Genomic DNA, 25704 nt, shown 5'->3' on the forward strand with positions numbered 1-25704 from the left:
TTCTCTCTAATTTTCCCCTCCTACCTCAATGCCATTTACTGTATCTGTAAAAATTCAAGGAAAGAATACAAGTTAATAAAACTTTTCAAAAATCCTAAAAGTTTGATATACATGCCTCAGAACAAAATGTTTACTTTCCAAACCTGTGTAGATCTAGCGCTGATATGTTATCATTTGCATAACAGCATTGGTATTTGTCAATCTCTATACACAAATAGTATTAGTAATATTATACAGAAATAATATTTCTGTCCAATTATATATATATTGACGGAAAGTCTTTAAACCAATAAGATTTCAGTGAATAGAAAAGCCATGGAGTGGAGGGAAGTTAGGGTGAAGTGGTTCCCTTATTTTATTTTATTTCCTTCAAAGTAATTATGCATAGTAATTGTGCCTTATATAGGCAGTAGTGGTTTGTTTGATTTTCTTGTGTAGAGGTTTGTAAAGGTAGGGTTTTTTTAAACAGAATCCTGGTTGTTATTCTCCTTAAATATAAATAAGAAAGCAAGTATATGTGTGCATTTATAGTGTCTCCACTGGAGCATGAATATGGAATACTCTTGGGTAAGCAGCTGTAAGAGCTCTCATTATGAGCTCCTGAACATAGTCATTTAAAGTTGCATCACCATTATTGAATGCCACAGAAAAGAAACCTATTAGAGCAGGGCCGGAGCAAAGAAAGTTGGAAAATTTCAGTCAATGATACAAGACAAATAGTACAATGATATACAGTGATACCAGACATAAAACATTGGATTCAGGACATTAGCTCAAAATGCAACAGCCAGATGACTGGCATAGCAATCCTGGCATTACAGGATAACACAGACTTTGAGTTCACTGCAGCAGGCCTCACTCACCTTGCCAAATTGATTCTACCCATCCGAGTCAAATATCTTGAGGGAACCCGCAATTTGAATTCCATGGAACTTCAGTTAGATGGAAGGTCTCCTCTGTAGGGATTCCCATTCTCTGGAACATAGTCCTTTGGGGATACATATAGTAACCACTCTCTTTGCTTTCTGTAATTAGTTGGTATTTTTTAATTCCACCTTGATTTGGGCCTAATTGATTAAATTATGGGCTGTATATCTTGGTATGTTTGATGGTGTGAAAAGGGTTTATCATGAGTCCTGCTAATTTCATGGAGAGACAGTTTGGTGTAATGGCTAAGGCACCAGGCTAAACACCAGCAAGTCAGTGAATGCTAAACCGACCTTAGACAAAAAGCCAGCTGGGTGATCTTAAGCCAATCATTCACTCTCAGCCCTAGGAAAAAGGCAATAGCAAATTACCTCTGAAAAACCTTGCCAAGAAAACTGCAGGGACTTGCAGTCAACACTGATTTGAAGGCAATATATATACAGACAGATTTTTAAAACATTTTATTGATTTATCATATTTATATTATTTCTGTAGCATTCTTGGCAACATCACAAAAGCGATTTGCCATTTCCTTCTTCTGGGATGTTTTTTCAACTTCCTAGTGTAGGGTTAAAAGAGTCTGGCTTCTGTGTCTAAGGGAGAACTAGAGTCAAGGTCCACCTACTCCTAATCCAGCACCTTAACCACCCAACATACTGGCTCTCGTACCTAGCATGTATATACTGTTTAGTTAATTAATTAATAATTCAGAACATATGCATTTTAGAAAATATATTATTTCTTTATCAAAGTTAGCTTTGATAAAATAGAACAGAATACTGTAATTTAGGTAGCTTATCTTTAATATCATGTATTTTCAATATTGTGCATGCTATTAATTAATCTATTAAGATTACAATGCGAACAGAAAAATTGGAAGAATTTTAATTGATTAAAAATTAGGTTAGAGTTCATCTATCTACAGTTTTGGAAGTTACTTGAGCTCTGTCTATGTGAATCACAAGTTATCTAAGCTATGTTTATTGGGCAGTATTGCATAATTTAATGTGTTCAGTTCAAGTATCTTCTCCTTCCAGGAGATTGTCAATCCCGAGTTCCAGTTCAGAGTAGCAATGTGTATTGCTACCTCAAGTGTCTCTTACTGTCATTGGCTTTTTTTCCTTCCACTGTTTCTTCTTGCAGGGTCCTTTGTATATAATTGTAGCTAAATAAATGTACCAAATATCACATTTTTCTTTGTTTGATGGCCTCTAGGATTTCAAGATTTTTATCTTTTAAGATTAAAAAAAAAATTCTCAACGTTCTCCCTAAAAGCCACATTTCAAACACTTTCAGTCTGTTCTCACCCTTCCTTATTTCATGTCATGAAAGAGAATTGACTAAAAATACATATGGTCATTCATAATTTAAATCTATTCCCCTTGAAGTAACAACATTATTCAGATCTTTAAATGTTTTCCTGGCAAGTTGTGTTGATATTTCATCAGTTTTCCCATTTGCCCTGATTAAGTGTTCAAGATAGACAAAGTTTTGGTCTTGCTTGAGGAACAACGCTGACAATTTTTATGTGGGGAGGATCTTCCTTCCCCAAGATTATTATTACCTTGGGGTTTGTTATACTTGCATTCAGATCTCCCATAACCATTGGGATATTCATTGCCTTTACTAAAGAAACGGCTTCTTCTATTGTGTCATAAAATTCTTCTAGTTCTCAGTCTGAGTGGTCTCCTAAGGTTCCTTTCAGGACAAGTGATTTTTGATGAGAAGTATTGTAGGTTTTTTCCTCTGTAGCTTTCTATTTCCTGTTTTTGTTATTGCCATATACATTTAATGGGATTTATGACAATTTGCCACAGCCAGTTCACCACAGCCAACCCATCACAGCCAACTTGCCGCAGCCAATTCACTGCAGAACAACTTGCCATAGCCAACTCACTGCGGGAGAAAGGTTACACTAATATCAAAGAAAGGGTGGCATAGAATATTTTTTTAAAAGGATACAAAAGGAGGGACAGAATGAAATGTGAACGACAAAAACTAAAATATTTTTTATTTATTTTAAATTATTAAATTGAATTATGAAATTGTCCCATGGTGGGTTGTCTCACAGTAAGTTGGCTGTGGTGAGTTGGCCGCAGCAAGTTGGCTGCGGCAAATTGTCCTATTCCCCATTTAATGTGCATAATAATATGAAATGTTAGTTGATCCTTAATGCCAAAAGAACTGTTGAATGACCACAAATCATTGAGTTATACTGAATTACATTGGCACTGCTTGAAACTAGTAACGTGGAGCCTCGTGGAAAAGAAATCTGTATGATTCAGAGAATGTAAACCTTAAAAATTAATAAGAAACAAATAATACTATTAACTGTCACTGGATGCTACCCTGTGGTAAGATGGATGGCCAATAAATCTAATAAATAAATAATAAAGTAAAAATAATTATGTGTACAATCTGTAATTCTTACATGCATTTTTTCTGTCTTACAGGAAGTTTTATTACATCACTCTGCTAAGGGATCCTGTGTCCCGTTATCTCAGTGAATGGAGGCATGTCCAACGAGGAGCTACCTGGAAAACATCCTTGCATATGTGTGATGGCCGGACACCAACCCCTGAAGAGCTGCCATCATGCTATGAAGGCACAGACTGGTCAGGCTGCACTCTTCAGGAGTTCATGGATTGCCCATATAACTTAGCTAACAATCGCCAAGTGAGGATGTTGGCTGATCTGAGCTTGGTAGGCTGCTATAATATGTCCTTCATACCAGAAAACAAGCGAGCACAGATACTGCTGGAAAGTGCCAAGAAAAATCTCAGAGACATGGCCTTTTTTGGCTTGACAGAATTTCAGAGAAAAACCCAGTATTTGTTTGAGAGAACTTTCAATCTAAAATTTATCAGGCCATTCATGCAGTATAATAGCACAAGAGCAGGTGGAGTGGAGGTGGACACCAAGACCATACGGAGGATTGAAGAACTTAATGACTTGGACATGCAGCTGTACGACTATGCAAAAGACCTCTTCCAACAGCGCTATCAGTACAAGAGGCAGCTGGAGAGGATGGAGCAGAGAATAAAGAATCGGGAAGAAAGGCTTCTTCACCGATCGAATGAAGCACTTCCCAGGGAAGAGACCGAAGAACAAGGACGGTTGCCTACCGAGGACTACATGAGCCATATTATAGAGAAGTGGTAGCATTGAAAGAATTTTATACAAAAAACAAGATATTAGTGTTTCCATTACAAAAGAACATGGAATTTAAAAAAAAAACTTATTTAAAACAGTCTGTAAAACAGAAAGTAGAATGCTTCTTTAAACAAAGGGTCTTTTTACTGTTTCTTACAAGACCAATGGGGTTCTTAATAAAACAAAATAAAAATAATAAAAAAGAGTCCTAGTGAGCTCAGAGTTTAAAATGCACAAGTGTAGTCCCTTAGAACTGAGGCCAAATATCACCTCATATTTCATCTCCTAGATGCAGATCTAGACATAGAAAAGCAGCTTTATACCACTCTTCTCCATCGTCAATAGCAAGTGAGCTTCAAAGAATCAATTTTTCCTCCCTTTTCTATGTGAAATGTTCAGTGATGAACGTCATAATAATGGCAGTGAACCTGCCACACAATGACTTGGTCCCAGATTCAGCTGTTTGACTTCAGATTGAAATCATGGCTAAAACAAAGGCATAATATAACCAAACTAAAAGGAATTTTTAAAAATAGAGAATAGAAACATTCAGAAAACAGATTAAAGCCTGGACTACGAATTGGGGACTGAAGTTTGGATTACATGGCACTGGTGTTTTGCATGCATACATTCACACTCTACATTATCAAAAACAACTGGTGAATCTGTGTACATTTTCTCAGCCTTTGTTAAAGAAATAATTAAATCCCTTGTAAAACTAACTGTGAGTGATCTCATCACAAAATGATAAAAAAATCTTTTCCTAGAGAAAGACTGGTTATGTATCACTCCAATAAATTTAAAAGAATATGATCAACTGAGGCCAACATATCCTATGCAAACTCTAAATTATCGTTTGGTTGTTCTTCTGCTCATGATGGAAAATATTCTTTCCCTCTGGTTGGATGTTTATTTAATAAGACACAGTTATTATTCAAAGTGATTGTTCGTTATTTGGCATTAGATATTGTCCATTGCTGTATAGTGACTGCTATACAATAAAAATTAGATCATTTTAAATCCTAGGTCAAATGAGGCTAACTTAAAATTTAATGAAATAATTCAGCTCCACTGATTGATGTCAAGGAGATTTAGATGCAACTAATTTTCACTGGATAATATCTAGTATTTATTGGAGTGCTGATGTTGAATTTAAGACACTGCATTGCATCAGCACATGACAGGACTTGGCTGATCATGTCTGGGCTGAAAACCTAAGCAGACTTATGAGTACGACAATATTAGAGAATACTAAGGCTTTAGACCAGATGAAAAAAATGGGGGGAAAAATCCCACAATGGTGGCACTTCCATACCATTACCAAAAACTAATCCTGCATGGATGTGTCCATGAAATCATTCGCTTACTTGAAGGAGAGTTTACCTGTCTGACTTGCTTTCTTATTTTTGAGCAAATAGGAACACTTGTAAAGTTGGAAGTGCTCAGTTGTTCTCACTTCAAGCTCTGATTTTATAAGTCTTGTACTTATTAAACAAAAATTTTCACAATACCATATCATTTTTTCTTTTTGAAAGCATCCAATTATAGTTTACTGTCTCTCCAAAAACCTATGTTTCTTTATTTTTTAAATACTTTTATAAGTTTTTAAACAGTTTTATAAAATGAGAGACTGAAGGAAACCAAATTGTGTTTGTCATTATGACTTATTGTTTCTGTTCTCTTGGATACAAATAGTTAAATTGTTGATAGTACTTGAATATGAAGGTTGTCAGCTGATTCTCAAAGATCAGGCTCACTCTGCATCATAGAGAGAAGCTAGTATATTTGTTCCATGTGGTTTTCAGCACAAGAAAGTATGGAACTTCCTTATGGTTCTGTATCTCAATATAGTAGTAATATAGTAGTACTCAACTTAGAGCTATTCATTTCGTAACCGTTCAAAGTTACAATGGCACCAAAACAGTGACTTAAAACTAGTCCTTGCATTTGTAACCTTTGCAGCATTCTCCTTGGTCATGTGATCAAAATTCAGGCACTTGGCAACTGGCATGTATTTACGAAAGTTGTAGTGTTCCAGAATCATGTGACCAACATTTGCAACTTTCCAAGATGCCTTCCAACAAGCAAAATCAATGTGGGAAATTAGATTCATTTAAAGAATAAATAATTCTTTAATAATGCAATGCGATTCACTTAATAATGCAATGATTCGCTTGACAAACATAGCAAAAAGTAAAATTGGGTGTGACTCACTTAACAACCGCCTTGCGTAGCAACAGAAATTCTGTTGCCAATTGTGGTCATGAGTCAAGAACTAGCTGTATTCTTTCTCAGTGGGAAAGTTCTCATTCTTCATGGCCTAAGAGTTGGTCTTCTTCCTAAGGAAATACTGTAACCTAATTACGCAATCCATTATATATGCTCAGCTTGCTGCTTCTATGTTTCGTCCAAAGGCAGTGAGAATTACTTAGAGTGATAACAGAAGGAAAACTTGATTTAAACATAACCTTATCCATCTATTTCAGTGTTTAAGACAAATACCAAGGGACCTGTAATGATCTACATCCTGAAAGATATGCTAGTTCTTAAGTACAAATATTTGGCAGCTCAGTCTGTGCAAAGGCTTTCTGCTGTATTTGAAAAAGACCTTCATATTCACAGCTCATCAAAACTAAGCATTTGATTATAATTGGGGTGGGGTGGAGGACTTTATATCCCTAAATCTTAAAGTTAGGAATTAACAACAGTCTTCTAATTCTCTGGAAAGCTCTGGATTTTTGTAACAAATAAAAAAAACCTTTTAAAATTATCTGCCGGCAAAAACATCTGCAGTTTTTGACATGCAGAATAGGGAGGTTTACTCAGCGTGTTTGTACTGTGTTCACTATGGTCTTACAAAAATGCACTGCAGCAACTAATCAATATGCATAATGTGAACAGCAGAGAGCCTGTTATGTTAGGCTTTGTACAACAAATAGCAGGTTTCTAGGGCTTCTTCATAGTGTGGATAAAGATAAAAGGAAACTAGTTTTTTTGTGTTTAAATTCAATTTCCACAACAACCTGGATAAAAAACCCTAATGGATCTGCCTGTGATAATAGGCTTTCTCCAATGTTTTTGTTTGATGTTTTTATAAGTAAAAACTAAGAAAATAAAAACTACTGGATATTATTGTCAGCGTCAGCGCCAAAGTAAGTGAGTGTGTGGTCATTTTGTGCTTAGATCACAATATAAACAGTTTCTTGCAGCAGAGGGAAATATCAATTTCATGGCCTGTCACAATAGTTCAAGTGTCTTCCCAAATTTTGCTAAGATATTATACTGTTACAAAGACATTTAAATGATTCAAAATCATTGGGACTAAAGCATTGAAGTTGGACAAAAAGAACTGAAACTACAAAGGCAAAGAAGCTATGACTGAGTATGAGAAATAAAGGAAATCAGTCCGAGATATTAAATTATAAGGACTATTATAAGGACAAAAAAAAGAAAAAGGTGGATGGGACTTTGACACCAAATATGACTGTTTAGAAGAATTCATTAATATCATGGGAAGAAATTTTATATTGTGTATTACTTAGTGTGTGACCAGATAGTTCAAGAGCAGATCAATGATACTGTAAAGGAAAAACATGCTTAGTTTAAAATTCTTTATCTATCTTTATCTTTATTTAGCAGGACACTTTTTGGTACCTCCTGTTATGTCTTTTCAACCTCCATATCATCTTCTGAACTTTCTTTGACTCTGCCAGGAGCAGTTTATAATGTCAGCAGCACTAGTGCTGGGGGAGTCTAGAAAACATCTCCTATAGCTATTTAAAATTAGCATGCTTACTTAGTCAGAGCAATCACTACGGAACAAATGTCATAAACATTTCCAACAGCACACATGCTTTCCCCAGCACTCCCTAGTATTCTAGGACATTGGCTCTGGAAAGAGAATTTTGCAGTACCAGCCAGCACGTTAGCTCAATCTTCATTGAAATTACTTTAAACAATTGTTTTCTGCAGAAGCCTTCTGAAATGAGAGCTAATTGGGGATATGTGGAATAGTTCTGAGACCATAAGCCAGCTAAGTATTTTTCATATAACACAATGTATTAGATTTCTTGTCAGTTTTTTTATGACTGGAAGATCCTTTCCAGAAACATGTATAATTAACAAAGCTTTCCAACTTGGAGTACACTGGGATTAGGCTGATGGCAGTTTTCCCTAGTGAAATTTCGTAATAGAGAAGAGTAATTACAAAAGATGAATTAACCACTGCACTCAGTCTTGTGTTCTTATAGGAAATCAGCTCCCAGCCCTGACAATGAAAACAAGCAATTTCAGAAGTATATACTTCTATATATACCAGTTGCTGGGTAACAATAGGAGTTGACTTTTCTAGAATTATCTACCTCAGTGCTGATGGGAGAATTCTGGGAGCTGAAGTTTATACATCTTAAGGTTGTTGAGATTGAGAAACAGTAAGCTAGCTGACTATTAGGATGCTTGACCAGATGGACCTCTGGCCTGATCAAGTAGGAAGGTTTTTATTTGGCTGGATTGACATAACATTTTGCAGAACAAATATTAGGAAAATTTAACAAAAGGAAAACCTAGTGGTTCTCGACCATTTGTGGCATGGAAAAATATAGCTCATTGTACTTGTGCAACATTTCTCTCACCGTCTTATTAAACACGCTGAAATGCTACATTCTAAGAGTTTGGACGTTACAAGATGTCTGATCTTGTAACCATTTTTTTAAAAAATCTACAGAGAATTGTCTTGGAAATTACAGCAATAGTGGGGGAAGAAGGGCTTCGGCCAACCGAACCCCCACTTGGTATACCTTGAATATGTTTTGGCTAAAATTCCTTTTCCTTTGCTGGCTGGAAATTCTGTAGCTGCAGTATAAATGCATCCATAGAATGGGGTTCAGGATGACTGACAAGAATAAAGTATGAATATAATGGCTTTAAAAAATTATGCAAAAAGATATTGCATCTTTTTAAAAAAGATTTTGTTTTGTTAACATTATTTGAATGGGGCTGTGGAATTGCAAAGGCATGGCAGAGCAAATATACATTGCATACTTGTGCCCTAACTAGCAGACTATATGGAAGAAAAAGACCAACATTAACCAGGATCAGTATGGCTAGGCAAGGGAAGCCATGGTTCAATGGTAGAGTATATGCCAATGCCAAGTTTATCCCCAAGTGTTTCTACTTTAATTATAAAAAAATACCAAATAGTAATTTTAAATTTTTTTGTTTAAGAGCTGGAGAAGACTGTCAGACTGATAAATTCCTATATTTTCCATCTAGTGTACACACACACACACACACACACACACACACACACACACACACACACACACATACCATCATGTTCTCTGGAGACATTCATTTTCTGAATGCAATATTATTTGACTTTTCTTTAAATGCAATAGCAATTTCTTATGATGAAACCCCATTAGGCTTCCAATTGTGCAAGCGCAAAGAAAGTTGTTTAGAATGCTGAATGCAAAGGACAGCCAAACATCCGTACTATTACATGAGGCTGAATTTACATTGTTTTTTTTTTTCAATTAGAAATACAAGATTTTTAAGATGAGAGACAAAGGTGGGAGGCAGAAGGCCTCAGGAGGCCACTGCAGAGTCTTCTTTCTGAATGTAGGCTCACTTCCAGTTTATGTTTGACACATGCAATTCATGTTTACACAGATTTTATCAATCCACTCTGATCCTTCACCTGCAAAACCATAGACATGACTAGCAATATATTGTGCTAGTCTAGCTTTGAATGGAAAGGGTAAGTTTGAATGTCCATTTTAGTTCTAAAGCATCTAAATTAGAAGTGAATAATTTTACATTTATAGATGAGTCACAAATTAAGGATAGTTTTGACAAACATACATTGATAACTTGAATACTACAGTCCTCTACTGTCTTCAAATCCGTTCGAGCCATGCAGTTCTTTATAACTACCTGGAAGGTAACAGAAGCTGCAATGTCTGCCATGATACCATTAGAGCCATTGTTCTTTTTGTTACTGCTCACATTCATTAATCATAGGGACAGGTTTAAGATTTTATATGTATTTGACATTAAAGCAAAGAGGAGTTGGCCAACCAAATGATTGTCTCCAAGAGTGGCTGCATGCATTCATATACTGATCAATTGAGGTTTTCCTCTCGTCAAGGTTTTATGTTAATATCTTTGATTTCTAATAAATCCTGAAGCGCATCATGGGGAAGAGCCCCACCATGTGATTCCCTACCCCGTTCTGTCCTATAGTTTCCACTTTTTCTGCTCTGCCTTTTTCTCAGGTGCTCCCTCCTACATGCTGAACTCAAGTGCTGAGCTATGAAAAATAATTGTTGAACTTATTTTCAAATGATGACTTGTTTTGTACATGTTGGTATATGTTTTAATTTATTTGTGTTGCTGGTTTGAACTGATTTTCAATTGCGTTTTGGAAAATCATTTTAGGTTTCAATATCTGCGTCCGTGCCTCAGCAAATTTTGGTCAATGCTAGTGCTTATATCAGCACTTCTGCAACTGAGTGAGATATCATGTAAATGTTACTTGCTTTATGCAAACTGTTTTTAATTTCACTAAGATGTCTAGGTTACATTATGAAGCAGATGAACAAACCATTCCCAAGGATCTATTCCCTCTCCTTTCTTTGGGTGATTTTATCCAATAAACTGGTATCTTTCTAAGCTCCATTTTTCTCCCCCATTTGAGATCTCAAAACAGGTTCTTCTTATTAACACTGAGAGCATCTACCTTCAGACTGAATCTCTAAGATCTGCATGTTTGCTGCAGAAACTGAAAGCAATGTTTAAACTGAATCAAATAACTTCTAAAGCTTTATATATTTATTTATAGCTTCTTTTTTAAAAAAAATGTTACAAAGGGAAGGATTGTGTTCCTTTCTTCATCTCAGTAACTACTACGAAAACAGACAAAATAAAAGAATAGTCACCTAATTGTTTCTATCTAGATCAAGACTGGATCTTAGCAAATTAAATAAAGCGTACAGAAAGATTTTTGGCCTGCTGTTATATTTTGGGATATGTGCATTCTCCATTGCTATGTCTGTGTCTATGTCTATATGCCATGTCATTGATATTCTAATTCCCTTTGATCTGTTCCATGGGAATAAAATTGCTCTGGGCTTGTGGAGGGAAGGGAAATAAACCTATTTTAAATACAGAATCTTCCTTGCAAGGGGGAAATCAGAAGTAAGCAGAGCCTATTTTAATTTGCAGATTATGAATTATTATTAATCATTGGATTCTACTATTTCCCATAAAGGAACTCAAATTTGAACTTGACTATTTACAAGCCTATTGCTTTATTTGTATGTTAAATTATCACAATTATCACAAAGCAGTTTTTAGAAAAATCTTAGCCTAACCAAGTCATGGAGCCTGCTTAGTATAACCGGACTTAAATTTTCAAGTTTCACCGTGAAATGATGCAACTATTTATTTTATGGAAAAAAATACTATACATGGCAACTTCTGAAAGATTGCTCAATATCCAAGCAGGCTATAATATACCTATGCTTTTTATTGGTCAATTTAAAAAGAAAAAAAAGAACGTCTCAGCAATATATTATATATCATGGACATGTTAGTATCTCAAAAACAAGAAATTAATCTCTCTCCTGCTGTTCTGGCTGACAAAGCTTCTAAAGAAAAAATACTTGTGTAAGCAGAGGCTGCTTCTACTTCTCTACAACCCAAAGTCTCATTAGTATGAAACCACCATCTGGCTTGTACTAATGGTTACCATCAGCTCGCTGCACAGGAACAAGAGTAAATTAATAGCTGCTACTAGATATCTGCACAGAGGAGGGTGCCCGTGCCCTCTCTTACTAAAAGCTCCCACTGGGACCAAGCACAGATTTCTGATAAAAGAGAAACATATATTTGCTATGCAGCATCCAGTCCACATTTCATAACATCATGGCCTAAAACAGACTGAAACTCAAAACAATTTGCTTCAGAAGGAGATAGTATTTCTAAAAATGGTAGGCTCTGCAATTTCTCAAATCTTTTCTTCCTGCATCATCACAATAACAACAACAACAACAACAACAACAACAACAACAATAATAATAATAATAATAATAATAATAATAATAATAATAATAATAATAATAATAATAATAATAATAATAATAATAATAAAAGTTTTGGAAGGGACCTTGGACGTCATCTAGTCCAACCCTCTGATCAGGCAGGAAACCCTATACCATTTCAGACAAATGGCTATCTAGTCCCTTTTTAAAAACTTCCAGTGTTGGAGCATTCACAGCTTCTGGAAGCAGGTTGCTCCACTGGTTAATTGTTCTGTCAGGAAGTTTCTCCTTAGTCCTAGGTTGCTTCTCTCTTTGGTTAGTTTCCATCCATTGTTTCTTGTCCTGCCTTCAGGTGCTTTGGAGAATAACTTGATTCTCTCTTCTTTGTGGCAACACCTGAGATATTGGAACGCTGCTATCATGTCATCCCTCATCCTTCTCTTCATTAAACTAGACATACCCAATTCTAGCAACCGTTCCTTATATGTTTTAGCCTCCAGTCCCCTAATCATCTTTGTTGCTCTTCTCTGTAGTCTTTCTAAAGTCTCAACATCTTTTTTACATCATGGTGACCAAAACTGGATGCAGTATTCCATGTGTGGCCTTACCAAAGCATTGTAAAGTGGTATTAACACTTCACGTGATCTTGATTCTATCCCTCTGTAATGCAGCCTAGCACTGTGTTGGCTTTTTTGGCAGCTGCAGCACACTGCCGGCTCATATTTAAGTGATTGTCCACTAGGACTCCGAGATCCCTCTCACAGTTACTACGATTGAGCAAGGTACTACTTATACTATACCTATGCATTTGGTTTTTCTTGCCTAAATGTAGAACCTTACTTTTTCACCATTGAATTTCATTTTGTTAGATAGAGCCCAATGTTCAAGTCTGTCAAGATCCTTCTGTATCTTAAGCCTGTCTTCTGGAGTATTGGCTATTCCTGCCAGCTTGGTGTTGTCTGCAAATGTAATGAGTTCCCCATCTATCCCCTCATCCAAATCATTGATCAAGATGTTGAAGAGCACTGGGCCCAGAACAGAGCCCTGGGGCACCCCACTACACACTTCCCTCCATGTAGATGCAGTTCTACTGAGGACCACATGCTGAGTATGGCCGGTCAGCCAGCTACAAATCCATCTGGTGGTGATGCTGTCTAACCTACATTTTTCTATTTTATCAAGTAGTAGGTTGTGATCTACTTTATCAAATGCCTTACTGAAGTCCAAATAAATTATATCTATAGCATTCCTCTGGTCCACTAATTTTGTCCCTGGTCAAACAATGCAATAACATTTATTTGGCATGATCTGTTTTTGACAAACCCATATTGGCTTTTGGTTATGACTTTGTATCTATGTGTTCACTGATTCATTGCTTGATTATCTTTTCCAGAATCTTCCCAGGTATTGAGGTCAAGCTGATAGATCTGTAGTTGCCTGGATCTATTTTTTCCCCTTTTTTGAAGATGGGAACTACTTCAGCTCTTTTCCAGTCCTCTGGTGGTTCCCCAGTGCTCCAGGATCTTTGAAAGATATAGTTCAATGGTTCTAAGATCACATCTACCAGTTCCTTGAGAACCTTGGATGTAATCCATCTGGTGATTTGAATTTGTCTAACGTGGACAGGTGCTCACTTATACCATTTTCTTGCCTATCTTTACTTCTGTTTCTAATCTGCTTTTTATGGTACTGTTTTTGATAGGTTGGACTGTTTTTTTCCCTTTGTGTAAAGACTGATTCAAAAAACGAGTTTAATAGTTCTGCTTTCTCCCTGTTGCTTGTCACCTTCTTGCCACTTTTTCCCACTAATGGACCAATCATTTCCTTAAATTTTTTCTTGTTTTTTACATGGTGAAAGAAGCTTTTTTTTTGTTATTTTTTACTTTTGTCGCAAGCCTTAGTTCATTTTGAGCCTTAGCTTTCCTCACTTCATCTTTGCAGGCTCGGACTCTTTGCTGATATTCTGCCTTAGTTATGTGCTCCTCTTTCCACTTTTTATACTTGTTATCCTTTTTGTCTTTCAATTTATTAGAGAGTTCTTTATGCAGCCATGCTGGTTTCTTTTGAGAGCTGTTATTTTTCTTTTTTGTTGGTATTGTGCTAATCTGGACTTTTATAATCTCATTTTTCAAAAATTTTCCAAGCTTCTTGAGTTGTTTTCCCCTTGAGGATTCTCTTCCATGGAACCTTCCCAAGCTCTCTCTGAGTTTATTGAAATTAGCTCTCTTAAAGTCCAAGACTCTAGTCTGACTGTGTTCTATTGCTTGTGCTTGCATAATGTTGAATTCCAATATTGCATGGTCACTCCCCCCCAAGGTTCCTGTGGCTTCAACACCTTCTATCATTTCATCCCTGTTAGTGAGAATTAGGTCCAATATGGCTGATCCCTTAGTTCCCTTCTCTACTTTTTGGCAAACAAAGTTTTCTGCTAGTTTTGTCAGGAATCTGTTTGATTTTCTACTTTGTGCAGAGTTTGTCTCCCAGCTGATGTCAGGGTAATTAAAGTCCCCCATTACTATTGTGATGTGCTTCCTACATACCTTAGTTAGCTGACTAGCAAAAAGTTCATCTATTTCCTCTGTTTGGTTGGGCAGCCTATAGTATACATCTATGGCAATGTCATTTTTTTCCCTTTTATATTGACCCAAATTCATTTGAGACAGTGTTCATCATTGTTGTGCTCTATTTCTGTAGAGATGTAGTTATTTCTTATACAGAGAGTAACTCCACCTCCTCTTTTATTTGGTCTGTTTCTTTTAAATAATTTAAATCCCTCTAGCTGTGTGTTCCATTTGTGGGTTTCATCCCACCAAGTTTCCGTAATGGCAACAATATCATATCTGCCCTCATTTACCTGAATTTCAACTGGTTTATTGCTCATACTCTGTGCGTTGGTGTATAGACATTTGAGTCCTTTATGACTATCCCTGTATTTACTTTCTACATAACCTGTGTGGTGCCTGAATTCCCCTATTTTCTTACCACCTGTTTGATTAGTGCACTTGGTGTGGCACCCACTATTAAAAGCTTGATTTTGCTTGACAACTAGGTTGATATACTTGTCCACACACATCTCTATGTTACATGCACTGATAACCCTATAATTTATAGATTGCCGGGGACAGGAACGTTCTGTATCAATTAATTCACTGTCCCCATTGTTCAGTTTAAATATTTCTCCAGAAAAATCTGTGAATTTATTGCCAAGTAACTCAGTCCCTTTCTTTGATGGATGCAAGCCATCTCTTTTGTATACTTTTTCATCGGACCAGATACAGATATCGTGACTAATATAATCAAAGCCTTCCCTTTTACACCACTTCTTTAGCCACATGTTGAATTCTACTATACACTGGCCTTTTCCATTTTGTTCCTTATACACTGGTAAAACCTCTGAAAAAGTAAGCCTACAGCCTATCCTGCTGAATTCCTGCCCCAAGCTCTGGAAATCATTCTGAATAGAGAGTACATCTTTTGGGGATAGATTGTTAGTGCCAAGGTGTACAATAGCATCCACATCACAGTCCTTGTTGGCATTCTTGACTATCTTAAAAATACTCTTCTTGTCCCTACTGACAGTAGCAACTGGAAGACACCTGACCTCTTTTGAAAACTCTGAAAGTGACTTATCTTTTCTATTAAATTCCTAGGATGCTTAAGAATTTCTTCCTAGATTTTCCAGGTGGAGCATGAGAGCAAAGATGACAGAAAGTCCTATTGCTGACTTGGTTGTTGTTGTTGCTTTTGTTATGTGCTTTTTTTTTCCTTCACCAGATGGCTACCCATATTTCAATCTGAAAAGGCACCATGGGAAGAGTCTCCTCTTCCACCATGGGAAGAGTCCCCCCCTTCTTTTAAAATTTAATGAAAGCATGGAAAGAGAAGGCAGATCACTGGAGATAACACTCTATAAGAAAAAGCAGAACAATTCTGCCAAACCAGTAGCCAACTCAGGACTACATAATCAGAACACCCCACTCTCCATGAGAATGTAATGGAAGTCCTCTTCTCCTTTGGAAGAATACATAAAAAATAGATTTACTTTCATCACACTGGTAAAAGCAAATTCAGGAGAGTTTTTAATGTGTAGTACTAATTTGTAATAAAGACAGATCAAAAATAGAAGTGGCTGTTTTTAAATAAAAGATACACAATTCAGGAGGAGAAATGTGAAAAGGTAATTTAACTTACACATAAGACACAGAAATAAAAGAATCAGAAATACTATGAAGTACTATATCAGTCATTCAAACACAGTCTATATTTCCAGAGAAAGCAAGACATCTCTGTTCTGTGCAACAAATGCTAGTTGTTCAATATTCAGGAGTGGCTTCATGTGTCTGCACAAGATTCTTAAACCTTATAGTGAAACTGTAATCTCACTGTTGCATGTATGTGTACATTTAATTCAAGATATGAATACAATCGTACTCTTTGATTAAATAAACTTGTGAGATCATGATTACACTATCTGCAGTTACCAGTACATTTAAAACTTCTTCAGGCTCCCATAATCCACATTAGGATAGCAGGACATGCACTGGAATTTGAAGCAACAATTTTCATCATACTACATTACTTTCATAGTGGTGATAATCAAATATAAGGCATGGTGTTTGAAATAGCAGGATAGATTTACCATGAAGAAGGGAAGATTGCTGGGAAAACAGGGACTTCAAAGTCTATCCCTTTGAAGACTTGCCTTGCCTGATGAAACATGACTAAAATTCACAGCTAGAATTATGAAAATAAAGTTCCCAATTATTTAAGTGTTTAAAAAATCTATAATGCTACAGTTCTGTAGTGAGTTATTATCTGGGGAAAATTGCTCAATGAAGACAGTTGCATTCCCAAAACTATTGATTTGGCTGGAAAGAAGTTTTCACATTTGGATTCATAATAACAGTAAACTTTTTCCAGTATAGTCTGTCAACTTGCCTTTGAATTTTGTAGGCAGGCTTATAACATTCAGTCCATTTTGCTTTCCCATCATGCCTTATAAACAATTATGTCTAGAGTCCTTCAAAGTCGTAATTTCATTACAGTGATTTCTTAATAGAAAAGTACAAAGAGATTGGCAAACATTTGGCCATTAGATTATAACTCAATACATCTAACTTTATTTATAAGATATATATGGAATCAAGTCTGACTTGAAGACAAATAAGTAAAGACATCAGACAGACCTTCAGTATGTTTATTCTGAGGCTGGGCTTACATCAATAAATTAAATACAAACAGCCAAAAAAAGGATGGAAAAAACCCCCAAGATTATAAAACAACAGTTAAAGGAGCATCTAGAAGAAGAGATGATGCCAGAAAAATAGAACAAAGCCATTGTTGCTAACCCTATTTTCATTTTCTCATCATACCATGAGTTAAACCGTAATAGAAACATGAGGTTCTTTCTCCCTTCTACCAATGCCCCACACCTAATCATTGAAATATCACAATTCCAATTGTCGTGTTTTATCCACTTCCCAATAATTCTTATATCAATTTATATTTTTTAACTGTCATTTGGAATTTTTTAAAATAAACATTAGTTGTCTATTTGCATTTTGTCCTTGTTATTTTAAATGATTACAAAGAAGATAGTATGAAAGGTAGTATAAAAACAGTCCCACCCTATTATTACCAAACCAGTAGTTGTTTCTATTGTAGCCTGTCTGAAATGCAACTTATATATACTTTGAGTACTTAGGACAGCTAAGGTATTCAAAGCTGATTGGTCAGATGTCATCATGCTTGACATTTCATCTTATTGGTGGAATAAGAGGAGTGATCGCAGGAGGCTGTAGATTTTCATGCTGGAAAAGTAGGATTTATCTGATATTGACCAATCAATTTCAACTTGATAGTTAGCCTGAGATCAGAAATTGAGCAGTGAAATGGGGAGAGGATAAATGAAGATAGAGGTGCCACATCATTGCAGCACAAGCTCTGCCCTTTCTCTATATGAATAATGACATCACAAGGCAGAGATCACTTGTGACAGCAATACACTACTTCTGGTGTTTTGACAAAGTTTCTGTATCTTTATTATGATCCAGTATAATATATACAGCAACACACACACACTAGCAAATTCTATAGCTATAGTAGAGGTAAACATAAAATGCAAGAAAGTAACGTAACAAAGTATGAGAGATAATAATAATGATCACAAATATTAATACGATTCTTCAATTACAAGTAAAATGAACAGAACAAATAGAAGCACAAAATCAAGCAACCTGGGAGTATATGTCAAACACCTGACCCAGTGGTGGGATTCAGCCAGTTCTCACCACTTCAGCAGAACTGGCAGCTAATTTTTTGTTGCCCATGCCCAGAATGGACTTCCGGAAGCGGCATTCACACAGAGAACCGGTTGTTCACATATTTGAATCCCACCACTGACCTGACCTAAAAGAAATGACAAATATGCTTTATACTCTCTTCCAGGATATTTTTCAGAATGACATAAATGTCATCTAAGATTCCCTGTAAAAGCATGAAAAGAGGAGCACGTGGCTCAAGGACTCTACTGAATCGTGTCTACAAGGGTCTATGCACTGATGTAGGGGGATATTTTTATAATGTTCCAATAAAACTGCAGAGAATAATGTGATCAATAGGGCCAAGATGAAGGCCCAACGAATTGTAAAACTACAATGGAAGAAAGATAGGGTGATAACACATGACCCTTTGGGGAAAAAAGTCCATGGAATGTGAGATTAGATATTAGGTGTAGGCTGATTTGAAAATCAATGTCCCTACCTGGCAGGGAAAATGCTGTAACAAAATCGTCCAGCCTGCAGACGCCTCTGCCAAAATCCAAATAAATCCTGAATCCTAGTTCTGCTAACTTTTTAAGGCTGACTGAAAATGGATTAAACCACCTACAAGACTGAAATAGCAGACATCTGCTTCTTTTTCAATAATTGATATGTGCAAAAAAATATTTCTAGGTGTCAAAAACATTCCTGATTACACAATGCTTTATTGCATTATGATCTCCATAATGAGTTTGTGGCATGGAGACAGACTGTAGCTTTGAGTCTTCTATTCCATATATTGAGTACTTCCTCATAACAATAAGTGGGGTGAAAAGAAGACAAGAAAGGCAATAGCCAGTGCTTTCCTTCCCACAATCTGAGGATAACCACTGTCCCCTCATATTTGATATCGTCCTCTCTCAAGGATTCACTAGTGGACCAAAAAGAAAGAAACCATCACACTTTCACCAATTATGTATTTCTACCATTTGGCCTGGAGAAGGAAGCTGACAGAATTCTTATCAATTTCACCTGGCTGAATGAAAAGAGATCAAATTTCTCCCATATACACTGTTTACTTAGCCAGCCATTTATTTGCAATATTTTTTCTTTCCCTTTCCAATCCTTTTTCACAGATGGATGAGAACATCATGTGAGCACCCTAGTTCTTCAGCTTCCTTTCAGGTTCTTCAAAATCCATGATTATATGTTCTAGCTACTGTATTCTTTGCATATTATTTATCACCAAATAGAATAGCAACAATGGTTAATTGCCAATAGATTGATAAGTGTTGAAAGTTGTTTGGTCATATCCTTGATTTATGTTCCTGACAAATATTTGTTTTGACTTTAGTTCTTCTTATTTCCTATCAGATTAACCAACTATACTGTTCAGTTAAAAGAAAACAAAATATGCGATTTTTATAGTTATCCAACTAAAACAGTGATGGCGAAACTTTTAGAGACCGAATGCCCAAACTGCAACCCAAAACCCACTTATTTATCATCAGGTGTCAGGTGGACGTGGCCCACTGAGTGGGTGTGGCTGTGGTAGTCATGGCAGACTGGGTGGGTTTGGCCAAGGTGGGCGTGGTCACCTCGATATTACTCGTGGGGAGGGATGCCTGTGGGGGCTGGGCAGGATTGGGGGAGATCCAGGGGGTCTCTGGAAGGTGGGGCAGTGGGCAGGAGGCTCGTCCTGCGGGGTGAGGTGAGGCAGGGCAGGGGTGCCATTGTCGCAGGGCAAAGCGAGGCAGGGGCTGGAGTGGCTGCTGCCTGACACCATCAGCCCCTGCACACAGAGGCCAGCGAGCGCATGGGGGCCGATGGTGTCGCCGGCCGGCCCCTTGACCAGCGCACTCTGGGGCTCCACAGCCGGCTGCCAGCAGTTCAGAGAAGCCGCCTCTGAGCTGGATGGCCGGCCGACAGCTGAGGAGGCGATGCAGTGGGTCGTGCCCAGGAAAAGGAGAGCATGCGAGGCCAGGAGGGATGGGACAGGGGGGAGGGAAACCAGCCATTCCGTGATTCATCTGGCCACTTGGGACTTTGGCAAGTTAGTGGGCAGCTGGTTGAAGAGCAACAATTGCCATCTCCGGGGCATGGTGTGCGTGCCCACAGAGAGGGCTCTGAGTGCTGCCTCTGGCACGCATGCCATAGTTCGCCACCACTGAACTAAAAGATTCTTTAATACTGCTGATGGAACAGTATACAATAGGGTTATGTACAGCTTTTACAACAGGGTTAAACATAACTTGTAAAAAAATATTTAGGAACTTGCTTGACAAAAAAATTATGTAAAGATACTTACTTATTGAGGTGCAAAAATTAGCAATATTACTAACTGTGAGAGAGATCTCAGAGTCCTATATTACTGCTTTCAATTTAATAACATTATCAGAAGTCAATCCTATAGTAATGTCTTGCTTTCCTGAACTTACACATACCAAAAGATACAGAGTTAGTCAATGGCACTTTATAACTTGCTACTCCAGGAAAATGGGACAAATCATTGTGGAGATCATGTAAATTACCAGGATTCATCTGCCAACTGAATCATCTCATCATTTCTAAATAATATATTAAATAAGCATCACTACATCCTATTGTGAACTGTTTATGCGTCTAACCATCGGTTAAAACTTATCTTAGTTATGCTGGGTCATTGGTTGGCCAAGCTTATATGAAAGAAGTCTGATTTTTTGCTTTCCCTGCTGCTGAACTTTCAGTCCAAGAAAAGTGGAGTGTGCTTTCACTGGAGGATTCCTATGTTTCTATTTTCTTTACAGTGTAAAACAGAAGTATGTCTATTCCATGTACATCTCTATAAACACACACAGAGAAAGAAATGTACAGAGAATTATCACTTATATTATTGTCAGAATAGAAATAGTAATGCTGGCATGACCCTCATAGGAATATCATGCTAAAGTATTTGTGCCCCTTTCTTTACATTTCTTCTCCAGGTTTATTCTCAATATGGATATTTAGATTTGACATAGAAAGGACAAAAATATTTTAACTATGTAGGCAGAATGCAAAATGTTGATAGCATGTGTGGTAAGAGTAAAATTAGAAGCTACATTTGCATTGTCTACTTTCTTGAAATGTTTCTTAGTTCTATTTAGGTACCTCATTAGGTGTGGGTGTCTTTTTACAGAAATTTTGAAAGTTTAATTGCTAGTGTTACTTTCCATTTTACTTTGAATGGTGAATCAGTAAATCATGTCTTGCTAAAAGCCTCTGAAATTGGTCAGAGCAAACCAGAATGATTTTAAGAGTTTAATTATCAGTGGGGACAAATATTTGTGCTTCTCTCTCATGTTTATCATAGTTATTTTTCTGTATAAATACTGCAGAACCTCCTAGATCAGGGGTGTCAAACTCAATTTCATTGAGGGCCGCATCAGCATTGCGGTTGCCCTTGGGGGGCCAGGTGGATGTGGCCAGGGTGGATGTGGCCTACTGGGTGGGCGTGGATGGAGTGGGTGTGGCCTACTGGGTGGGCGTGGCCAGCTCTACATCGTTTGCATCAAGGGTGCCTGTGGGGGCCGGGGCAGGAGTGGGACAGATCTGAGGGTCTCTGGCAGAAGGGGGTGGGACCGGGGCAAGCGCCAAGGCATGGTGGATTTCTTCATTCCTCACAAAGGGTGACACCTCCCCAGCATGCACCTAGGGAGCGGGGCCAACGCGACAGGGGCTGGTTCCTCGCTGTTTCTGGACGGCCTTGTGGAGCTAAGACTGAACGCATTTCAGCATAGATGACCACCACAAAATTGTATATTGGCTCCCGGCCGGCCTGGGCCAGGGCCATGGTAGCGGGGGCCGTTCCCTCACTGTTTCCAGGATGGCTTCGCGGGCCACATGAAACCACTTCGCGGGCCGCATCCGGCCCCCAGGCCTTGTGTTTGACATGTCTGTCCTAGATGTATAACAAGAAAAAATAAAAGAAATCATGAAAGGATTGAAGGACAATAAATGCTTTTGTTTTCAAAATTTAGTCCAATATGAAATTACTCGATGAAGATGATTCTTTAATTTTTCTGAATTAAATTGTATTTATTTCAACAGTGTTTTTCTTAAATGCTGCTTAAAGCTAGATACATGTTGAAATCATTACTAGAATTATCTGTATCCTGTTTAAATACTTAATTAAACTATCAAGCTCTTCACTGATATTAGAAGTGATCATTTACAAGGGACAATGATTTTATGACACTGATGAAGAAGTCTGAACTCTCTGACTCTATTAGGGTGAATGAATCACAAGGTTTCCTCATGAGTTAATTAGAAAGACATTTTCCTAATATAATGAAGTTGTGTTTGATTTTAGGATTGCTGTGGCTGTCAGATTTATTGCATCTCCAGATGGTCTGCTGAGCTCCCATTCTACCCACTCTCCACAAAGTTTTTTCATCATATTATGAGGTGAGACTATAAAGTTATAATACCAGTCAGCTTCTGTTAGATTAATACTTCTTTGAGAATTGCTTCTAACTTGGAAGGAGGGAGGAACCTCAAGAAGATACAATTTATCTTTGGGGACTACAATCAGTTCCACATGACAGATGATTAATTGTCTTACAAATGATAATTAATTAACTTAGACAGAGTCTGTTAGTTAGAGCCAATTCTAAAGAAACATTATGATTATTAAAGGCAATTTGTCCCTTAGATCAATGAGAACTGTTCAGTTCTTAAACTGGCTGCCTACCATAAGGACCAAAAACTGCTTAGGAAGAATTAAAACTGAGGGGGTGGAAAAACGTTTTAATTTTCATAACAAGATGTGAGGTTGGCCCCAACCCTCCTATCTTTTTGTAAGGGCCTAAAGTGGCTTTGCCAGTTGGCTTGGGGGCCCCAGTGTGGGATCAGTACAATGGAGGTACTTGATTGAGTAATAACAGATCCTACCTCCCCTCCCACTCCACCCCCGCCCTCCCCATGTGTGTTTGGTTTTAATGTTTGATTTTAACTTTTTGTGTTTTAACTTAGATGTAACTGTAAGCTGCTCAGAGTTACTCTATGGCAAGATTTATTTTATAAATAAATAAATAATTCAAATGGTATACAATTATTCAGTATTTGTGATGATCCAATACATCCTTGGAATTCTATGTTGACGAATATTGTCTTTTTCTATGTTTATTCAAAGCATAATATTTTCTGTTAGCTTAATATCCCACCTAGGAAATTGCTTATTGTTTCAGCCACCTATTTGGCCTGGCCTGTGCCACAGCAACGAAAGACAGATACTCATGCTAATTGCTTTTTATTAATTGCTCTAGAAACCAAACATTCTCTCACCTTTATCATATCTGAATCACCTCTAATACAGAAATGCTCAACTACATTGTACAGAAGATAGCATTGCTAATGGGGCTCCCACATCTCAATTTCCCAACCTGTCAGTTTCCAGGACTGCAAGTACATCATCCCCAATTGGAATGCTTAGAATCATAATTTGTATCTGAAAGATGCCAACCTGCAGAAAACTATTCCACAGCAATGCTCTACTATTTCATTCGCCTTTTTCTTCATTGCTTCATTAAAATAATTGGCACATACTTATCCTTATTTTAAAAGAGCAAGAAAAATAGAAATGCAGCTACTCAGTCATTCATATTGTGTTCACTGGGTATTTAAATATTAAATATAAATTACAGTCAGTTGGCTGTCACTAATCATCTAGAAAGTATCTTAAAAATATCAACACAGAGACCTCGTTAGATTTTTCATTCACAAGAAAAATGTCCCTCCATACTTGCCATTATAAGCTATTATAATTATCACCAGTTTACATTAGAAATCTTAGTATGAATTAGCAAATAATAAACATCTCAGTATTCTAACAGAATTGTCTCTTACTCTGGGAGAAATAATACCAAGGTGCGCTAACAAACTTGCATATATGTAAAAACTTGCACTATTAATTCAGAATATATTTTACAATCAATATGCAGAAAAGATACATTTTAAATTTAAAGAATAATATTGTTTTCTTGATTGTTCCTGATGCATGTCCATCTTTAAAAATAATTCTAAGACATTGTTTAATTTCACAAATTCAGTTCAACTAAATCTCTTTGATGTATAAGGTTCAGCATAATATATATTTCCAATCTATCACTGATCCATGTTTATTTATTCAGTGATCAGTAGAGAAAATCTAAACTTTGCTCCAAATCTTTCCTAATAGACTTTGAGATCAGTAGAGTATATCTTTGTTTTTTTCAAATAGTGATTATTATAAATGTGGATCATTTTTCATAATTTAGTCAATCACATATTCATTCACTCAGGTTATATTGTATTCTCTGTTTCTGTATAAAATATATCCAACTTGGCAATTGATCCATAATTAGAAAGAAAACCCTGATCTCTGACATAATTATCAACTTATTTGAATCTGTAATTGCAAAAAAATAAACAGAAAAGTCAATACTAAGTGGGGACCAGAACTTTCTCATCCTTTATCATAATTCCTTCATGAATTCAAGATTTGCTGATAGAAACATGCTTAAGTGTTACCATTTGCTTTGCTCATCGTTAAATTAATATTATGGATATTCAAAGCATTTACAGATCATTTAGCCCTTACCCAAAAAATGCAACTATATAACAATATTACTTCTGGGTAGTCTTAGCATTTATGCCCTGTGGATGGTTTTCCCGTAGATCTCAATATATTCACTGAGAATAAAATGCTGGGCCTTGGTCTGATTCACAAGATTTTGAGGGCCATTGTTTTCAGGTTAAGCAGTATCATTAGAACACAGATGTCAAAGTCGCCACGTCACATGACATGTCATGATGTTTCACGACTTTTTTTTTACATTGCTGGAGCTGGGGTGGGCAGCCTCCGCATGATGCAACCGGCCCACGGGCCGGCAGTTTGACACCCTTGCATTAGAACATCCACTGTTATTTTCTATTTGGAGACTTACAGCTTTCAATAGGAGCTATTTCTTAAATAATTTTTTTCAATCCTGAAAGCTTTAAGATGTGTGGATTTCAAGTCCCAGAATTCCCCCACCAGCAATCTGGAAGTTGAAGTTCACGCATTTTAAAGTTGTCTAGGTTGAGAAACATTGTTTTAAACTCATCATGTAATGCATATCATTCAAACTTACCATCTGCAAAATCTCTATCATAAATGAGTAGGTGTGTCCCCATACAATATAGACAGCTTTTCTGTTAACGCATCTATAAATACATTATTCATTCATTCCTATGAATTATAAATGACCACATGATTCTCCAGTGACATCGAAAATCCTGTCCACAAGCAAATGATAACAAGTAATAAATAATACAAATAAATA

At 36.9% G+C, this 25704-nt stretch overlaps 1 protein-coding gene across 1 annotated transcript; it reads left to right on the plus strand.

The window, feature by feature from the left end:
* Nucleotides 1-3356: 3356 nt before the first annotated feature.
* Nucleotides 3357-4114, plus strand: HS6ST1 (heparan sulfate 6-O-sulfotransferase 1). Its single transcript, XM_015816193.1, has one exon. It carries the CDS (start codon nucleotides 3481-3483, stop codon nucleotides 4087-4089), a length of 609 nt encoding a protein of 202 aa, XP_015671679.1. The 5' UTR covers nucleotides 3357-3480; the 3' UTR covers nucleotides 4090-4114.
* The last annotated feature ends 21590 nt before the right edge of the window (nucleotides 4115-25704 follow it).

Source organism: Protobothrops mucrosquamatus, unplaced genomic scaffold (assembly GCF_001527695.2).
Source record: "Protobothrops mucrosquamatus isolate PMUCROS unplaced genomic scaffold, P.Mucros_1.0 scaffold413, whole genome shotgun sequence".
NCBI classification, from domain to species: domain Eukaryota; kingdom Metazoa; phylum Chordata; class Lepidosauria; order Squamata; family Viperidae; genus Protobothrops; species Protobothrops mucrosquamatus.